The sequence below is a fragment of the Oxyura jamaicensis genome, chromosome Z (genome assembly GCF_011077185.1).
Source record: "Oxyura jamaicensis isolate SHBP4307 breed ruddy duck chromosome Z, BPBGC_Ojam_1.0, whole genome shotgun sequence".
NCBI lineage: Eukaryota > Metazoa > Chordata > Aves > Anseriformes > Anatidae > Oxyura > Oxyura jamaicensis.
In genome coordinates, this window is record NC_048926.1 from 36,288,526 (window position 1) to 36,307,096 (window position 18,571).

An 18,571-nucleotide genomic window follows, 5' to 3' on the forward strand; every position below is an offset into this window, starting at 1 on the left:
TACAGTGCTGTGCTCTGCACTTGTAGCTAGAACAGCAGTGGTATCACACCAGTGTTGTGTCTGCTGCTGAGCAGTGCTGGCACAGCATCAGGACTCCCTCTAACAACTCCCTCCCCACCCCCCAGAGCTAGCAGGCTGGGGGTGGGCAAAAGGTGAGGAAGGAACATCACCAGGACAGGTGACCTAAACCAACCAAAGGGATATTCCACACCACATGATGTCACACTCAACAGTAAAAGGTGGAAAAAGGAAGAAGAAGGGAGGGATGGGCTCTCATAAAACCATGTTTTTACACATGCGCTACATGCGTTGAGGCCCTGCTTCAAGGACGTGGTCAAGCATCGCTCATTTGTGGGAAATAGAGAGTAATTTCTTTGCACTTCCTCACAGCCTTTTGCCTGTTGTTGTTTGTTTTTGTTTTGTTTTGTTTTCCCTTTTGCCCTTTCCCTTTTACTGGACAAATGGTATACTTTGATAAAGGCAAGCCAATTGGCTGGGGAGGTCGATAAGCCGCATAGAGATGTCTAGTGCTCGACATGAACCCCGAGGGCATCCTGGGAAGTGGCTGGTAGAGTGGCCAAACGGAGGTGGGTCCGAGAGAGTTGTCATGGAAACAGAAAAGCAGTTAACTCTTATAACAACCTGAGTTCATGTGCGAGCTCAGATTGCCAATGGGACCGCTCAGGGAACTGTTGACAATTGCATTCCCCTGACCGACCCCCACTGAGACCCTAATCATCCCGGAAATTATGAACAGTTATGTAAATACTAAAATCTGGCTAAATTGGGAATTGAGAATCTGCTTCCAACAAAGTCCAAAAGAAACCCCTATGGATTTTTTGGAGCAACTTTGAAATGCAATGGAAAAAGAAATAAGAAAAAAGAGGAGAAAACAAACAAACAAACAATTTGGACCTGGCTTCGGAGGACAAACTGGCTAGCCTTTTTCTCGGGTAATCGGCCCCTGATATCAGCAGGAATAACAGGGACCTGGGGAATCTACCCTAGTGGGATCCTCCACCACTGGTTATAATGAAGCTAGGGGAGGAACAGAAGAAAGTGAAGTTCCTTGTCAATACAGGGCAACGTACTCGGCTCTAAATCAAGCCTTAATGCCTTCAGGGAATGATTACGTTAAGGTAAAAGGTGCAACTGGTCAAGCTGAAAAGGCCTATTTTTGTGAGCCTTTTAAATACAAGTTAGGAAAACAATGGAACATACACAGATTTTTATATATGCCCAGTTCCCCATGGGCACTCTTAGGTAGAGATTTATTAGAGCAATTAGGAGCAGTAATAAAATTCAAAAAAGGGGAAATTGGAGGTAAATGATCAACAATATATACAGACCATGAGTTTCGCCCTAGTCAACCTTCCAATGGAAGGAAAAGTTAATGAAGACGTTGTAAACCAGGTAGACCCAGGGGTATGGGCTACTGATGTACCTGGGAGAGCTAAAAATGCTCCCCGTTGAGAGTAGACTCAAGAAGGGAAAGCAGCCAGTAAGGGTCAAGCAGTACCCTCTAAACCAGAAAACAGGGAAGGAATTCGACCAATAATAGAAAAAATTCTGAAATTAGGATTGTTGAGGGAATGCGAATCCGATTTTAATATCCCTATGTTACCTGTCTGCAAGCCGGATGGGTTATATAGGGTGATCCAGGATCTATGGGCAGTAAATAACATAACCTAGGATTTCTACCCAGTGGTAGCAAACCCATATACTCTATTAACTGTATTAACACCAGAACTAGCCTAGTTCACAGTTTTAGACTTAAAGGATGCCTTCTTTTGCCTCCCTCTCCATGAAGCCAGCCAGAACATATTTGCATTTGAATGGGAAAATCCCAAGAGTGGGCATAGGACCCAACTCACCTGGACAGTGTTACCCCAAGGATTCAAGAATAGCCCCACAATATTTGGGAATCAGCGAAAAATCTTGAATCCTGGGAGGCCCCACCAGGAGAAGGGAAATTATTGCAATATGTTAATGATATTCTGATTGCTGCTAGAACAAGGAACACCTGCCTGACAGACAGTGAATCTGCTAAATTTTCTCTGACTCCAAGGGTACAGAATATCTAAGAAAAAGGCCCAAGTAGTGCAACAACAGGTAACCTATCTGGGATATGAAATCAGTGCTGGGGAGAGGACCTTGGGACAGGCTCGCAAAGAGGCAATATGCCGAACTCCAAGGTCACAAATGGTGAAGGAACTATGGTCCTTTTTGTGTATGACCAGGTGGTGCCGTCTATGGATTTATAATTATGGACTGCTTGTTAAACCCCTGTATGCACTCACAACTACTGAACAGAAATGCCTCCAATGGAACAAGGAAGCAATACAAGCTTTCAAGCTACTGAAGAAGGCCCTGATGTCAGCTCCGGCCTTGGGACTCCCAGATGTGAGTAACCAATTTTTCCTTTTTTCCGCACAAGAAGCAGGGGATTGCCCTGGGAATATTAGCACAAGACCTAGGCCCAAACCGTAGAGCAGTTACCTAATTTTTCCAAACAATTGGACACAACTGCAAAGGGATGGCTTGGATGCTTGTGAGCGGTCATGGCTGTAGTACTAAACATCCAGGAGGCCCGAAAATTCACCTTGGGCCAGAAAATGACTATTAGTGTCCCATATGGTATCTGCAGTACTGGAAGCAAAAGGTGGACATTGGCTCCCCCCCCCAAAGATTTTTGAAGTATCAGGCTACAATGATGATGTGGAAATTGTAGTTACTAACATTGTCAAACCAGCTTCTTTTCTTAGTGGGAATACAGGGGAATCAGTGTATCACGACTGTCTGGAGACCATCAAAGCAATATATTCCTGCCATCCAGATTTGAAAGATAATCCTATGGATAACATCGAAAACTGGTTCACAGATGGGAGCAGCTACATCATCAAAGGAAAACGACGCGCTGGTTATGCAGTTACAACTTGCAAAGAGGTAATAGAGTCTGGGCCTTTACCTGTGAACACCTCTGCACAAAAGGCAGAAATAATTGCTCCGACCTGCACGTTGGAATTGGCCCAAGGCAAAACCATAAACATATATATGGACCTAAAATATGCCTTTGGGGTTGAACATGTGCATGGAGCTATCTGGAAAGAGAGGAGATTATTCAATTTGCGGGACAAAAACATCAAGCACGCAAAGGAAATCTTCAAGTAGCTGGAAGCAGTTCAGCTCCCTGAGAAAGTGGCAATCATGCACATCAGAGCACACCAAAAAGTAAACTCAGAATTGGAAAAACGAAATGAGCTGGTGGACAGAGAGGCAAAACAGGCAGCCAAAAAGGAGGTAAAGACAGAAGGGGCCCTGATCCCCAATGGGCAAATCTCCCTAGAAGGTAAGCCTAAATATACACAGGAAAATCAGAAATTAATTACTGATTTAGAAGGTTCCTCTAAAGAGGAAAGGTGGGCTTTTACCCCCCCAAGAGAAAATAATTATTCCCTCTTATATGATATGGCTCTTGACAAAAGAAGAACATAGAAAAAGGCACTGGGGAGCAGAAGCCTTATATAAACATTTGATCAGAGAAATTGTAGCAAGGAATCTATATACCACTGTGAGACAAGTGGCTCAGCAGTGTGACCTTTGCCTCCAGACTAATCCCAAAAATACTCCAAAGTCAGAGATAGGCCAAATTGGACAGGGTAGTGGGCCTGGACAACAATGGCAGATTGATTTTTCAGAACTCCCAAGAAAAGGGCGGTACCAATACATGTTGGTATTAACTGACACCTTTTCAGGTTGGCCAGAGGCGTTTCCTACCAGAACAGCCAAGGCTAGGGAGGTGGTAAGAATATTAATACAGGAAATAATACCACATTTTGGGCTACCAGCTACTATATCCTCTGACAGGGGACCACATTTTATTTCAAGAATAGTGCAACAAATCAGCCGCCATCTAGGTATAGATTGGCAACTTCATACCCCATATTGTCCTCAGTCGAGTGGCCAGGTAGAAAAGATAAACCACTTGATCAAACAACAGATTGTAAAATTGGGACAGGAAGCTAATCTGGCCTGGCCTTAGTCTCTTCCTTTGGCTCTCCTACACGTATGAGCAAGGCCAAGAGCAAAAGAGGGATTGAGCCCTTTTGAAATCCTGTATGGACAACCCCATGGAATACAGAAGGAGATGTCCACACAACCAGGATGCGAAATTATGACATCCTCTATGGTGGCATTAGGGAAACAATTAAACAAAACTGGAAAACATGTAGTTGGAACCCAGAATAGGGCTTTGGATAGACCTAAACACAATGTACAACCTGGAGATTATATATATATGTAAAGTCTCTTGCAGAAAAGACTCTGGAACCCCAATTGGAAGGACCCTTTCAGGTCCTCCTTACGTTATATACCGCAGTTAAAATTAAAGAACAACCTGCATGGATTCACCACATGAGAATCCCGAAGTCAACGCATGGTCCATGGACACTTGAGACGACAGGACCAAGTAAGTTGAAATTGAAAAGGCAGCATGTATAGATTTTGGACATTGCTTGCAATTATTGTATCTGCTCAAGCATGGAAGGAAAACTCGTATGTAAACATAACTGAAAGAGTGGCCCAATCCTTAAATTTGTCTGACTGTTGGATATGTACTGCACTTCCAAGGGACAATATGGAAATCCCACTATATGGGATACTCTCAGGAAACTGGACTAATGCATTATATAGTATTCAGATGTGATCCATTAAATGCTGGGGAATGGAATGGGTATATCATACCCCTCCCTGAGGGACCGAAATTTGCTTTACAAGCATGGGGAAATGTTACTGTTAAAAGTCAATGTATGAGGGACAATGATAGCAATGAACAAAAGATCTTGCATGATTTGGGGCTTAGTTTTGGTCAGGAACCTGATTGTTCAAAAATAGTAAATGTAGGTGGATATAATCTAGTCAATTTAAGGTCATTTTGTAATATTACTATCCAAGTAGCATATGACCCTGATGAGGAGACTGGGCTGGATGGATCTTTGGAAAGTGGGTGCAAATTAGGAATAGGGTATTGGTGGCTATGTGGTGATGGGAGGGCAAGGAAGAATTTACCACCTAATTGGAAGAGTCACTGTATAGGTGGATATTTGGCACCTCCCAATTCTTTTATAATGGGCCTGCTGTACCTATGGGAATCTTAAGATTCCCCATGGAAACGCGTAACTCGAGCAATCCCACTAAATCCTTTGGTAGAAAGGCCTACAGGATACCATAGTTTCATTAGATGGTTAATTCCTAGTTTAGGAGTAAGCGAATTGGAAATATTGGTAAATATTTCAGCCGAATTAGAACAGATAGAGAATTCCACCACAGACGCAATAAAAGCACTACACTTAGAAGTCTCATCTCTCAATAAGGTGGTTTTACAAAATTGAATGGCATTAGATTTAACAGTGAAGGAAGTGGGAATGTGCACTGTAATAAATCAAAGTTGCCATACATATATTGATCAATTCCAGAGAGTAGAAACTGACTTAGAAGAGATATGGAAAAATACTCACTTACTGCATGAGGTGTTACGGGATGACACCTTGGCTTGGGTTTACTGAATTATGGGAAAAACTAACCAGTTGGTTACCAAATTTGACATTGTTAAAACAATTGTTTACTATGTGTGTGGTTCTCTTATTTTTCAGAATATTTGTTTACCTAATATTACAATGTTTCACAGGAATATGCGCTTACAAATAAGTAAACACGAAAAGGAGGACTAAGGAGAATCTCCATCCTTTACTGGATGTGGGGGGAAACTTAGTTACAAGAGATGAGGAAAAGGTGGAGGTGCTTAATGCCTTCTTCGCCTCAGTCTTTAACGGCAATTCCGATTGTTCTCTGGATACCCAGTACCCCGAACTGGTGGAAGGGGATGGGGAGAGAGATGTGGCCCTCACTATCCATGAAGAAATGGTTGGTGACCTGGTACGGCACTTGGATGTGCACAAGTCGATGGGGCCGGATGGGATCCACTCGAGGGTACTGAGAGAACTGGCAGAGGTGCTGGCCAAGCCGCTTACCATCATTTATCAACAGTCCTGGCTATCAGGGGAGGTCCCACTTGACTGGTGGCTAGCAAATGTGACGCCCATCTACAAGAAGGGCCGGAGGACTGACCCGGGAAACTACAGGCCTGTCAGTTTGACCTCAGTGCCAGGGAAGCTCATGGAGCAGATTATCTTGAGAGTCATCACGCAGCACTTGCAGGGCAAGCAGGCGATCAGGCCCAGTCAGCATGGGTTTATGAAGGGCAGGTCCTGCTTGACCAACCTGATCTCCTTTTATGACAAAGTGACGCGCTGGGTGGATGAGGGAAAGGCTGTGGATGTGGTCTACCTTGACTTCAGCAAGGCTTTTGACACCGTTTCCCACAGCATTCTCCTCAAGAAACTGGCTGCTCTTGGCTTGGACTGGCGCACACTTCGTTGGGTTAGAAACTGGCTGGATAGCCGGGCCCAAAGAGTCGTGGTGAATGGAGTCAAATCCAGTTGGAGGCCAGTCACTAGTGGTGTTCCCCAGGGCTCGGTGCTGGGGCCGGTCCTCTTCAATATCTTCATTGATGATCTGGATGAGGGCATTGAGTGCACCCTCAGCAAGTTTGCAGATGACACCAAGTTAGGTGCGTGTGTCGATCTGCTCGAGGGTAGGAAGGCTCTGCAGGAGGATCTGGAGAGGCTGCACCGATGGGCTGAGGTCAACTGCATGAAGTTCAACAAGGCCAAGTGCCGGGTCCTGCACCTGGGGCGCAATAACCCCAAGCAGATCTACAGGCTGGGAGATGAGTGGTTGGAGAGCTGCCAGGCAGAGAAGGACCTGGGAGTGATGGTTGATAGTTGGCTGAATATGAGCCAGCAGTGTGCTCAGGTGGCCAAGAAGGCCAACAGCATCCTGGCCTGTATAAGAAACAGTGTGGCCAGCAGGGCCAGGGAGGTGATCGTCCCCCTGTACTCGGCTCTGGTGAGGCCGCACCTCGAGTACTGTGTTCAGTTTTGGGCCCCTCGCTACAAGAAGGACATGGAGGTGCTCGAGCGAGTCCAGAGAAGGGCTACGAAGCTGGTGAGGGGCCTGGAGAACAAGTCTTATGAGGAGCGGCTGAGGGAGCTGGGCTTGTTCAGCCTGGAGAAAAGGAGGCTCAGGGGTGACCTTATCGCTCTCTACAGGTACCTCAAGGGAGGCTGTAGCGAGGTGGGGGTTGGCCTGTTCTCCCACGTGCCCGGTGACAGGATGAGGGGGAATGGGCTTAGGTTGCGCCAGGGGAGTTTTAGGTTGGATCTTAGGAAGAACTTCTTTACCGAAAGGGTTGTGAGGCATTGGAACGGGCTGCCCAGGGAAGTGGTGGAATCACCATCCCTGGAGGTCTTTAAAAGACGTTTAGATGTAGAGCTTAGGGATATGGTTTAGTGGGGACTGTTAGTGTTAGGTCAGAGGTTGGACTTGATGATCTTGAGGTCTCTTCCAACCTAGAAAATTCTGTGATTCTGTGAAGTATAGGGAAGAGGCCAGGAATAAGTAGTAAGTAAAAGAATTTACTTGGTTTAGAAGAAAAGGGGGGAATTGAGATGGGGAAGATGCTAAAACTTACCCAAATTAGTATTTAACTACATATATGGTAAAATATCCTAATAATTGGGGATGTAGAAGAGAACCTAAAAATATCCTAATTATAGGGAATGTAGATGAGAACCTTATGAGAAGCAGATGTAAAAAGGAAGATAGCGCTCAAGGCCAAGGGATGAGGGAAGGTCGAACAACTCATTAGGGAAGGATGAACAACTTGTTGGCAGGAAACAAGGCAAAGATAAACAAAAACTTCTAAATACCATCCAACAAAATGTCAAAGTCCAGAAAGGTAAAAAGTTTAACCTCCTCTTCCTTGCTGCCTTCATCCTGAAAGACCCCTGCCCACGACCACCACGCTGCACTGCGTAGACGCAAGTGGAAGGAGCTAAGGGCGGGGCGTATGGAAATGAGTACTTGGCAGAGGTCCGCCTTTTTGGGGAAAACAATGAATATGTATTAGAGCTCATATATATACTGTTACATATTATACGTAACAGTATTCATGTATAAAATTGTGAGAGACGACCGGGCAGGCGTGCACTTTTTGAGGGAAGCTATTCCCAATGCAGCTGGTGCACCGCAATAAAGTATGCCTACTTTACAACACTATGGTTGTGGAGTCTTTTCCACACATCACTCAAGCACTATGCTTTCAGGTTTAGTTAACTGGGTGGTCACTCCTAAAATTTGTTGATTACTACTTAACGGAAATAATCTGTTTATATAAACAGATTAGAAGAGGTATTTATGGTAACATTAGCGATTTGTTCTCTGAACTTAATGACCATTTATGTAAAAAAAAAAAAAAAAAAACACAACTTTTCCTAACCTCTTCTGCCAGTTCATCTCTGGCTTTCTTAAGAGCATCTTCCTTTTGGACAGCTGAGCCTGTCTGGATAACTGTATTCTCCAATGATTCTGAAATGGTGAGGTCCTCCTCCCTCTTCTCTGAGATCTTTGGAGTGACAGGTTTTTCTTTCCCATTGTAAGTTTCGATATGGAAGTCCTAGAGGAATACACAGGAATTATTAAAAGTTTTAAATTCAAGTGTCAGAAAACTAGCATGAAGGAGCTGCTGCGCAAATTCTGAGAGCAATGGCTTCTGTGTTTATGTCAATGAAAATATCTCAAAGTCTAAAACTCTAATCACAAACCATTTTGACACTCGTATTTTTAAAGAAGTAGGACATAAATAGTGTTTACAATAAACTATTCATCACCTGCAACTACCTTTAACACACTGCAGCGAACAATTGTACAACGGCCAACTGCACATCCAAGTTGCCTTTAGGCCCCATTATACCCCTTAATTTCACACACAGCTTAAAGGAACCAGTCTGACCATTGCTCATATCAAAAAAACTGTTTCAGCTGGCTGGGAATCTGTGAGAAGTGGCATGTTGTGCTAGAAGTCAGCAGCAAGTGCCCGTATTTCTTACTGTCCTTTTCTAGTGCTTACAGAAGTTTCTGGCAGTTAGCTTTCACTGTCTATGACTCATTCAGAAATGTAGTCATATGATTAAAAAAAAAAGCATGTCTAGGCTTCAATCAATGCAAAAAAAGGAAATAGTATAAAAGTTTCACTTAATTGACATTTAGGACAATACTGAAGAATAACCTTTTCAATTAATATGTCTCTGCTTTCAGATGCTTCTGAGAAGTCCAAAGATACTGAAGAAATCCTGAAAAGAAAAAAAGCCATTTTAGAAAAAAATAAGCAAGTGGCACGAAGTGGCATGCAAGTCTTAGTAAAATTCCATCATATACTTGTGCACCCCGTATCTGTCCGTTACGATTTCTCTCAATTCGTCCCGGTCATCAGAAGGCAACTTTATTATAGGGAGAACATGTGACAATTAGAGCAGACTCAGCCCTACTTGTGTATCAGCCTCCCAAAGTTTATACTTATGAAATTCTTTTATTTGATTACCACATAGAAAAAAAAAGGGGTTTTGCAGTATGTTTTGAAAGGAGTCTTTTACATTCCGCTATCAAAGATAACTGGAAAGTATTCTGCAGACTTGATAACATACTTTTCCCTAGATACTCTTCCTCCAAATCCCTCTGATATCCGGAGATCTGTTTGAAAGCAAACTCATAAATATTTAAACACGCATCATCTGGCTACCAAATACTCAAGTCTTACCAGTTCTAATGACTGTAGTGTCAATGGCAACACTCTACAATCTGATGTACAGCCGTCATTAGTTAAGAATGATAGCAAAATTAGTTAAGAGTAATGGCAACTTTAACTTACTGATGGCTATCTTCACAATCATAAATAGACAAAAAAACATGCTGTATCAAGGCACTGAAATACAGGATTTAACTGTCAACTATTTGGACAACTTTTGAGACATATGTGCAAATACAGCTGCTGATGACTAAGTATAGGACAGCTTCCTTTGCTAACTCCCTCTCTCTTCTATTAGGCAATTTGCAACTATCTATAGGATTCTATCCTGAAGCAGCATTATTCAAAGGGCATTAAACTTTCCTGCACTTAAAAAATGACAGGTAAAAACCTCTCACAATGCTGTATATAGTAGTATAGTCTTGTGTTTTAATCTTTTGTTGGAACTGTAATAACAGAAGTGACAAAGTGATTTTAGAAGACTTCTGAGAAAAGCCCCACTCATAAAGTATTAGCACAATAGTTTTGCTCAAGTCTGGGGTTTCTGTTTGGTTTTGTTTGGAGTTTTCTTTTGTTTTTTGTGTGTGTGTGTGTTTTTTTTTTTTTTTTTTTTTTCTTTAAACACAAAACCAGCGAATGTGTGAATATCTGTTCTCTTGCTCTCAGGCAGTAACGACTATGTATTGGCTACCTCATCCCAGCCTGAAAAAGAGCATTCTCTCTTTTTTTCCCCTCTGCCTCTTGAAACTTGAATAAATGTTGTTAAAAAGTTGCAGCTAAGAACTTGCAACTCCACTGCCAGGCATTCCATCTGGCAGCAGCCCATTGGTCCCTCTGTCTCTAGATGGAGAAAGCCACAGTTACTTTAGGACCATCTTGCCCAATTAATAGTTATGACACGTAAGGAGTGGGCTAAGTAAATATATTCCTCTGATGCTTACAAATAAGTTTCTCTGATTTCCACTGCCTTTTTTTTTCTCCCCCAATCAATTTTTCATTGAAGTCATACCATCTTGTTGGTTGTAGTGTTGAATTATCCATCATACTTCTGGATGTCTTATCTTTCTCGTAGTTTATCTCACAAATGGAGTCACAAATATCTAGAAAATAAGTCAGAGTTTTAGTATTGCTTCTTTTGTTTTGCTATTATTCAGGCTTCCCAGGTGATAAAAGTGACTCACACCACCTCTGTACAATATTCATAGGATGGAATTCATTAACACTTCAAGCAAATTCATAACCAGTGCAGGCAAATCTTAATTTTTTTGCTTGGGAACCACATGCAGCCACAGATGCCACTAACAGCCAGCACCTATTTGTGTTGTTCCTGAATGCATGTTCCAGAGACAGGATTCTATCTGCTCCCCTGCACATATTAATGAAGATGAAAAAAGGTTAGGTGATCGTGACAAGCATTCATTCAGGACCAGGTTATCAAAGACTGTCAAAGAGACTTGCAAACAAAAGTAGGAAGTGGGAAGAGGGAAAATAAGCTCCTCTGGTCCACATACCTGAAACTGATGTTGCAAGTTGACAGGAGACTGTATCCTCATAAGCTTCTTCAGGATGTAAAGAAGAGAGTGACATAGCTTGTATTAAGTCAAGATCCTATCAAAAGAAAAAAAATACAAGCAAGCTAAGTAAAAGTGTGTAACATCAATTAACACACAGTTATTTACAATAGCTTTTCTTCAAAGCAACACCCAAACTCAACATGAAATTTTTGCTGTCTCTGCTGCGTGCCTAGGCAAGGGTATAATTTTGAATCTCTGTAGAAATATGAGTGTCTGAATGAAATTGTTGGTCATAGAGCACCTTAAAGGGGAAAACCACAACTCTGCAGATGTTCAGTGACAGCACATGAAAGCTCAATTTCCAGAGCAGAGGGAAAAAAACAAAAAAAACACGTATTAACCCTTATTTATGCTGATCTACCATCTTGACATAGTAGTTCCACTCCCCATCTCAAATGAAGACACCAGCTCTAAGTTAAGCACATCTTCTTTGCAAAGAAAAACTAGTTCATAAAGCAATTTCTGCTACACTGTACTATCTAATCCACTAACCTTATACACAAAGCTTAACAGAGCTATTTCTATTGCAATAAAACACACCAACCTGGATGTTTTATTCACTCTTTTTCTTCCCCAGAATCAGATAAACTGAACACTACTTACTGGATCCTGACCTCTCTTTAAACAAAAAGTACACTGGTGAAGAAAGCTTTTCCACTTCATTTCCAACTCCTTCTGTTTTCCAGAAATCGATGCTCTCAGTGATGTACAATGCTGCTCTTCTATTTTTTGCCTATAACACAAGCATGAAAAATGAACGGGAATACATCTGCTTTTGGAAATAAAAATTGTGCTTAAAAATGGAGCATATCACGTTCCCCTCATACTGCAAAACCTTTGATATGCAGGAACTTAGTCATGCATTTGTTCTTTTTTAGCATAAAAAAATAAAATTCGCAATCTAAAAATCAGCTACTAGATTGTCCTTGTGCTACTTTACAGTAGAATTAGAAAAAAACATGCTAAAATACATACAAACCCTAAAATACAAGCTTAACTTTCCCTAAGCCAGTTTCAGATCAAGCTTTAAAATCATAGAACTAATTATGTAGTAGGAAGAAGCAGATCATCTAACAAACCAGGTCTCCGAGAACAAACCCTAAAATAACCATGAAGCAAGGGCAAGAGAATGAAGTTACCTACATTACAGAAATTACAGAATTACAGAAAGATTACTTGAATGAACAGTCAAGACAAATGTGAATTTGTCAGAGGCAGAGGGGGAAAAAATAGAACTAACGTTCTCACTATAAACAATAATTTTAGAAAAGATTCTAAGATAGGAAGACCATCTTCAAACTAAAGAACAAGACAGAAATTACAGATAATTACCTCAATTCTTTCAAATTCAATAGTATGTTATTTTGGAATTCATTCATACTCTTGATGTCCTGGAAATGTTGTTTTGATTTAAATTGACAACTTTCATCTCTTAAGATCCTCAGGGCTTCATTTAATAACTGAATGACTGTTAAAAAATTCAGTTTTTCACCTTCATATAAATTTCCTGTACACACCTTGAAGTATTCCAAGAAAAAAAATGTATATGTGAACAATCGCAACACATCAATATCAGAAAGTTATGTCTTCTATATTCAGCGCAAGCACACAATGTTCCAGTTTGCAGTTTGATTCCATTCCTGTTTGTTAGATTTAAGCGTCAGGTTGGTTTTCCTGATTTAGCATCATTTGCTTGAAGACAGGCTAAAAAGCAGTACAAACTAAGAATGCTTCAACTAATGGGGTGGGGTATGCTTTTTAAATACTGCCTCAAAAGATGGTGCAGACCCATACTGCACACTAGAAACAAAATCCGTTAGGTATGATAATTCAAATGGCCAAGTTTTATAATGTCTGACCAATGAAAATTCAAGCGGTAATCAGACATTTAACAATGCAGTTACTCAAAAGTTCATAATTTAAGCACCACCGATACAGAACAGCAGCATAATCACAACAAATTTTTACATGCATTTTTTTTAGGACAAAAGGACAAAAATCACTTACTTCGTGCATTTCACTTTCAACTTTGTCAGCCAACAACTGTGGAACATTGACATCAATTCCAGCTAAAGTGTACTGATCAACATGCCCTTCAATTACAGAATCTACAATTTCAATTTCCTTTTTCAGAGATGTAAGAGTGTCCACTACAAATGTCCACATACTGCGGACCTGAATAGGCAAGGACAAAAATACTACATTAAAATGTTTACTGAAATACTATAATGACACTATCAAAACAGTCTAAGAGCAGATGAAAGGGCTAGCTAGCATAATCACAGGCAGACGATCAGAAGTATCAGTATCCGAGAGCAAGTGTTGTAAAAATGTTAGAAATACAGTAATCTGCCACAGATTAAGAATACTCACCTTTTGAATTCTCTCTATTTTGTCATTATTGTTTTGGTCATTGAGTTTCATCCTATATGCACATGCAAGACAAAAGTTCAAATGGACTACCATGAAATTTTGGTTCATAACATTTCTTAGAACTAAAAAATTCATTTTATATATGCTAAATTAGTTCCAAGGAAAAGTACTTACTTCAACAACTCTTGCTGGTGGTATGCATATTCAGATTTTATCTGTTTTATTTCTTTAATTAAAAATCTAAGGAAAAAAATCAACAGTTATCACAGATTTAGATTTTCTCTGCTACTCTCAGAATTCCTTACAATTATTATATGATTACACTTATTCTTTCCAAATCTGCATACTGGAGCAGTTTTGGGACAATGCAAACATGGATACACAAGTTCCTTACCATGACACTGTAGAGAAAATGACATTGTACAGCCTGGAAAGCCACTAAGATATTTGTAAATTTAGCTTTAACTTATTCTATCCCAATGGCATGGCTTTTATTAGACCCAAGTACATTAATGAAGTTACTAGTTACTACTATACTCAACATCATTCCTATTCAGCACACCCACTGACTGCATTACCAAGTCATCTTCAGCGCAGTCAAAAAGTTGCCAAGACTGCTCACACACCACTGTATTCCTTTTCCAGGAAATATCAGGGTATGTTGAAGTCATCAGTAAGAATTAGGACCTGAAAGCCTAAAATGTGTTTGATTTGCTTTAAGAAGCAAACTTTCCCTGATCAAATTTTCATCAGCTTTCCCTGATTGAGGGGTGTGTAACAGACACATCACGTCTTAGCGGCAATGCCTCTAAGTTTTGATCTAAAGTCATGAAACAGACTGATCCGATTTTACACAGCTAAGTTCCATGCACTGGAACTGCTCTTTTACCTACACTGGATCCCCTCCTCCTTTTCTGCTCTTTCCTAAATAGCTTGCAACCATCCGCTACAGTACCCCTGTCATGTGAAGTATACTATCCAAATTCTGTAAATTCCAGTGATACATAACTCTGTAACTGCACAGAGTTCCAGTTATTCTTGTTTCCCAAATTATAAGTGATTTTCATAAACAAGAATGAAGAAAAAGTGTAACATTGGTGAAATAATTAAAGGCTATGCAAATAAAATGTGTCCCACACTGATAAAGCAAAGACCAAATATTTAATCCTGAGACAGTTTTAATCTCAGATATGATCCTTAAAATATTAAGGAAATAATATTATCATCAATAAATATCAATAAATCATAGTGCTATACATGCAGAATTCCTGGATCATTTTTAGTGCCCAGGTAATCCTATCTTCCAGTATATACCACCTCCTAACTGAAAAACTAATTTCTTCCAAACAATAGAACAGTTAAAGGAGGCAAAGGGGGACAAAAATAGGACATTCAGCAAAACTCACAAGGAAAATCAGATGCATTCTGCTCAAACCCTTTTAAAAACACATGCAAAAAAAGTCAAGTTTTATGAAAATACTCAATTTCTTTAAATACATTACTTACTGTGATTTTTTGTTATATTCTTGAATAATAATATCCTCCTTTTGCAAAATTTGCAGGAGTTTATTACAGGCCACAGTACATCTTGCTTCTGCTTTGTACATATCCTCAGGTGTTTCGTTTACAGCTTCAGCAAAAGATACATCGCTGTCTAAATGAGAGTTAGTAATTGAGCTATATCATTCACTTTCAGCAAATAGACAACTTAATAATCTACCTAGTTTTAATTAAGAGAATCACAAACAAGGTTGCCCGTTTTACCTTGACTGAAGTATTCAGTATACTTCTTTGCCAGTTCTTTCTATTGCATATGTTTTCCCTCCTTCACTCTCACCCACTTTCCCCGTTCTTTGTCACCAGAAGAACATTAAATACATAAAACAGACAGTCTTGATCATTCAGGGTTCCTCATGTTGTGAAAAAGAGCATAGGATGAAAAGAATACTTTTGAACTGAACCACTGCACGCGTGCACAGACAACCCACCTCCACATTGCACAGACAAACTTAGAAACAAGATCTGTAAAACAAGAGCAAGCAAAACAATCTGCGTTGTTCTACAGGCAATAGCTTTATGCTAGTGCACAGCAACCCTGTTAAAAACTTTGAACTGAGCAACCAACACTGACCAAACTTAAAGCTCTTGGCATATGTTAAAGCACTTCAGAGATTCACCATCAAACATGACAACTGAAATAATGTTATTATTCCATTACAGCTTACCTACAGAGTTCTTTCTCAGGTTCTCAATCATTACATATCTTGCAAGACGATACATTAGGTGAATAAACTTAGGACCAGCAGGAGAAAGAAGTGAAGAAGTCGCAATTTGAGGAAGACAGCTTTTGCTTTTATTCTTGAACAAGTGAAATAGATTTTAAACACAAAATTAGACTAAGGAATAAAAACTAACAGCCATCAAACATTCTGCTGGGTACCATTACACTGCAGCCTACTTACTAGCAATTCTGATGCGAACCTGATTTACCTTGCCACCATCACTGACACTTCTTCTAGTCCAAGGAAGAGACTGACACTTTTTGAACGTTCTACCGCCACCCCTAGTTCCATATATAAAGAACAGTTCTGAGGCAAAGACTGAAATCAGTGTTAGGTAAATATTAAAAACTTCTGCTCTCCTCACTCCTAAATGTAATCCCTTCCTTTTCGTATCTTCTACTGAGGTCATTAACCAGTGTATTTTGTGGCACTTTTATCTTGCTCAAAGATTTTGTATGGTTGGCTTTCACCTCATCAAAAATAAAAGTGCTCCAGTACCTCAGAGATCTAGAAATCAGATGTTTATTAAAACAAATGCAGCATGAGAAGGCGCAGTAATCAATGATACCTGAAGCAAGCCCTTTTGTCTCTTTCCGTTTAGAAAGCCTTCCTTAAACTTTATTTTCTTTTCCCCGTTAAGAAAGGTTAACATTAAAAGTTTTTCATGTATCTGAAACCACTTTTACAATAATAAACACTTTCTCATTTTATTTAAGCAATTATCTCCCATGTTGAAGCAAATTATTCTCAACCATGGAAAGAATCCCACAGACTTTAGATGATGCATCCCTTCCATATCAGGATACTCTACAATTCTATGTCTTCTGTGTAATAAAATATTGTCATCCAAAAGCAATACACAACAGTTTTCTGATCCAAAATTAAGACTTTGTGACCTATGCTCTTCCAAACATTTTTTTTAAGAAGTCTATCATCAGCTTTGTGAAATAAAGCATGAGATAAAACCTATTTGTCTAGTAATGCAACTTTATTTAAAACTCAAACATGTTCTCTCAAAACAAAAGAATGAGGTCACAGGAACCAGCAGCATATCAATTCCCACTCTTGTAATACTTACTGTGATCTCTTTTAGCCATGAACAACATTGCTTCCTAAATACACTATCTCTGGTAATTTGTTCGGGTAACAAACAGTCCCTTTTCCATGCAAAAAGAGCAGAAGAGAGAAGAGAGGAAAAAAAAGCAACTTCAAAACATACCCAAATACTCAAGTTACATAATTAACCACTACAACATCTGAACTAAGACAAAGTTTTCTTAGTAATGTCTCCTGGAGAACTCAGAGAATATGGTAATATTGCCTATGAGGAGAATAGCTGCAAGTCTGTTAAATAGCTAGAAGGTCTTCTTGCCATAGAAAGTTAATTACAGACTACTTCAGAGATAAATTTGTCTCCTTTTCTTTTTAATACAGAAAAAGAAAGTGAAAAAGCATGCTGAGAACTTAAAATTTTCTTAACAATGGTTCTCCTCCAGCCATTTCTTTAAAGCGTACAGTAAAATAGTTCAGCTATATGTCAATACATTAAGACTGGGTTCTCGCAATGTTGAAAATTTTGGCAGGTATTCATAAAAGGGAGAAGTTACTCAATGTTTTTGGTCAGGGAAACGAATGGAAGGGATACGTTATTTTGCAGCTAGGAAAATTTTTACCAAACTTGTCAAGTTAGAGCTACTGTGAGAAACCATTTTAACTAAGGCAAGTTTTCTGATGCATTCCAGGCTTGTGATAAAAGGAAAATGAGTTCTGTGACAGCACGTTCTTTACCTACAGTGTTCCTCAGGAGACCACTTTTTTGCATCAGTACCTGCATAAAGCCTACGGTTCGTCACCTGCACAGCACGAACTGAGTAACCCCAAGGCTCACCTGAAAACTTTTTCTGCACGCGTCTGATCCAGCTTGGCAAACAAGAACTGGGCAACAACGTGGAAAGCAGCTACGTTTGGTGTGTCAAACATGGACCTAGCGAACAAACAGCACACAGCTGCGTCAGGAACAGGTAGGCTAAGGAGTTCATAGAGCGTTTTTACTGGTCGTTTAGGATTAATGCAGGATACCATTTTATAAAGCCATTCGGACACGTCCCCCACACCGTGCGCCACAGAAGCCCTCCCCCCCCCCCCCGGCCGCCCCGGGGCTTACACTCCCAGATCGAGCTCCCTGTCGAAGAACTCTGAGGCAGCCTCCGGGTCGAAGCCGAGCGCCAGCAGGTAGAGCCAAAGGTGGGTTCGCTCCCAGTGGCCGTCGATGGCACCGAGCTGAACAGCGGCCTCCGCCGCCGCCCCCGCCCCTTTCCACTCCTCCGGCCCCTGCCGCCGGGCCGCCATTTTCCCCGTCCCGCCAAAACCGCGCTCCCGCCGGGAGCCGCCCCGCCGCGCAGCGCCGCGAGACGCCCCGCCGTGCCCTGATTGGCCGCGCTCGGCGCGCAGCCCGCTGGGAAGTGTAGTCCGGGAGGCCGTGCTCCCTGTCCCGGGCACCGCCGCTATCTTGCACCGCCCCCCGGGCGGGCCGGTGCAGCCCTTTCGCCTTTATTCCTTTTTAATCTGCTGACAGATCCGAAGCTGACACCGGCTGCGCAGTTCAGTCTTTTATTTCAAGGCATTTCCGTGACTTGGAA

General features: G+C 41.0%; 1 protein-coding gene, 1 long non-coding RNA gene and 1 other non-coding gene across 3 annotated transcripts; 1 reads left to right on the forward strand and 2 right to left on the reverse strand.

The window, feature by feature from the left end:
- The first annotated feature begins 3,116 nt into the window (after nt 1–3,116).
- Nucleotides 3,117–4,379, forward strand: LOC118155879. Its single transcript, XR_004746052.1, has 2 exons — nt 3,117–3,349; nt 4,316–4,379. It is a non-coding gene; the product is annotated as an uncharacterized LOC118155879 (long non-coding RNA).
- A 4,955-nt stretch (nt 4,380–9,334) lies between these two features.
- LOC118156785 lies at nt 9,335–9,464 on the reverse strand. The gene has a single exon (XR_004746438.1).
- A 3,141-nt stretch (nt 9,465–12,605) lies between these two features.
- Nucleotides 12,606–18,152, reverse strand: HAUS6 (HAUS augmin like complex subunit 6). The gene is made up of 9 exons (XM_035309476.1): nt 18,097–18,152; nt 17,821–17,916; nt 17,011–17,089; nt 15,876–16,008; nt 15,157–15,304; nt 13,825–13,890; nt 13,651–13,702; nt 13,285–13,452; nt 12,606–12,794 (listed from the first exon to the last, which is right to left on the reverse strand). Exons 2-9 carry the CDS (start codon nt 17,910–17,912, stop codon nt 12,606–12,608), a joined length of 927 nt encoding a protein of 308 aa, XP_035165367.1. The 5' UTR covers nt 17,913–17,916; nt 18,097–18,152.
- Between the last annotated feature and the right edge of the window lie 419 nt (nt 18,153–18,571).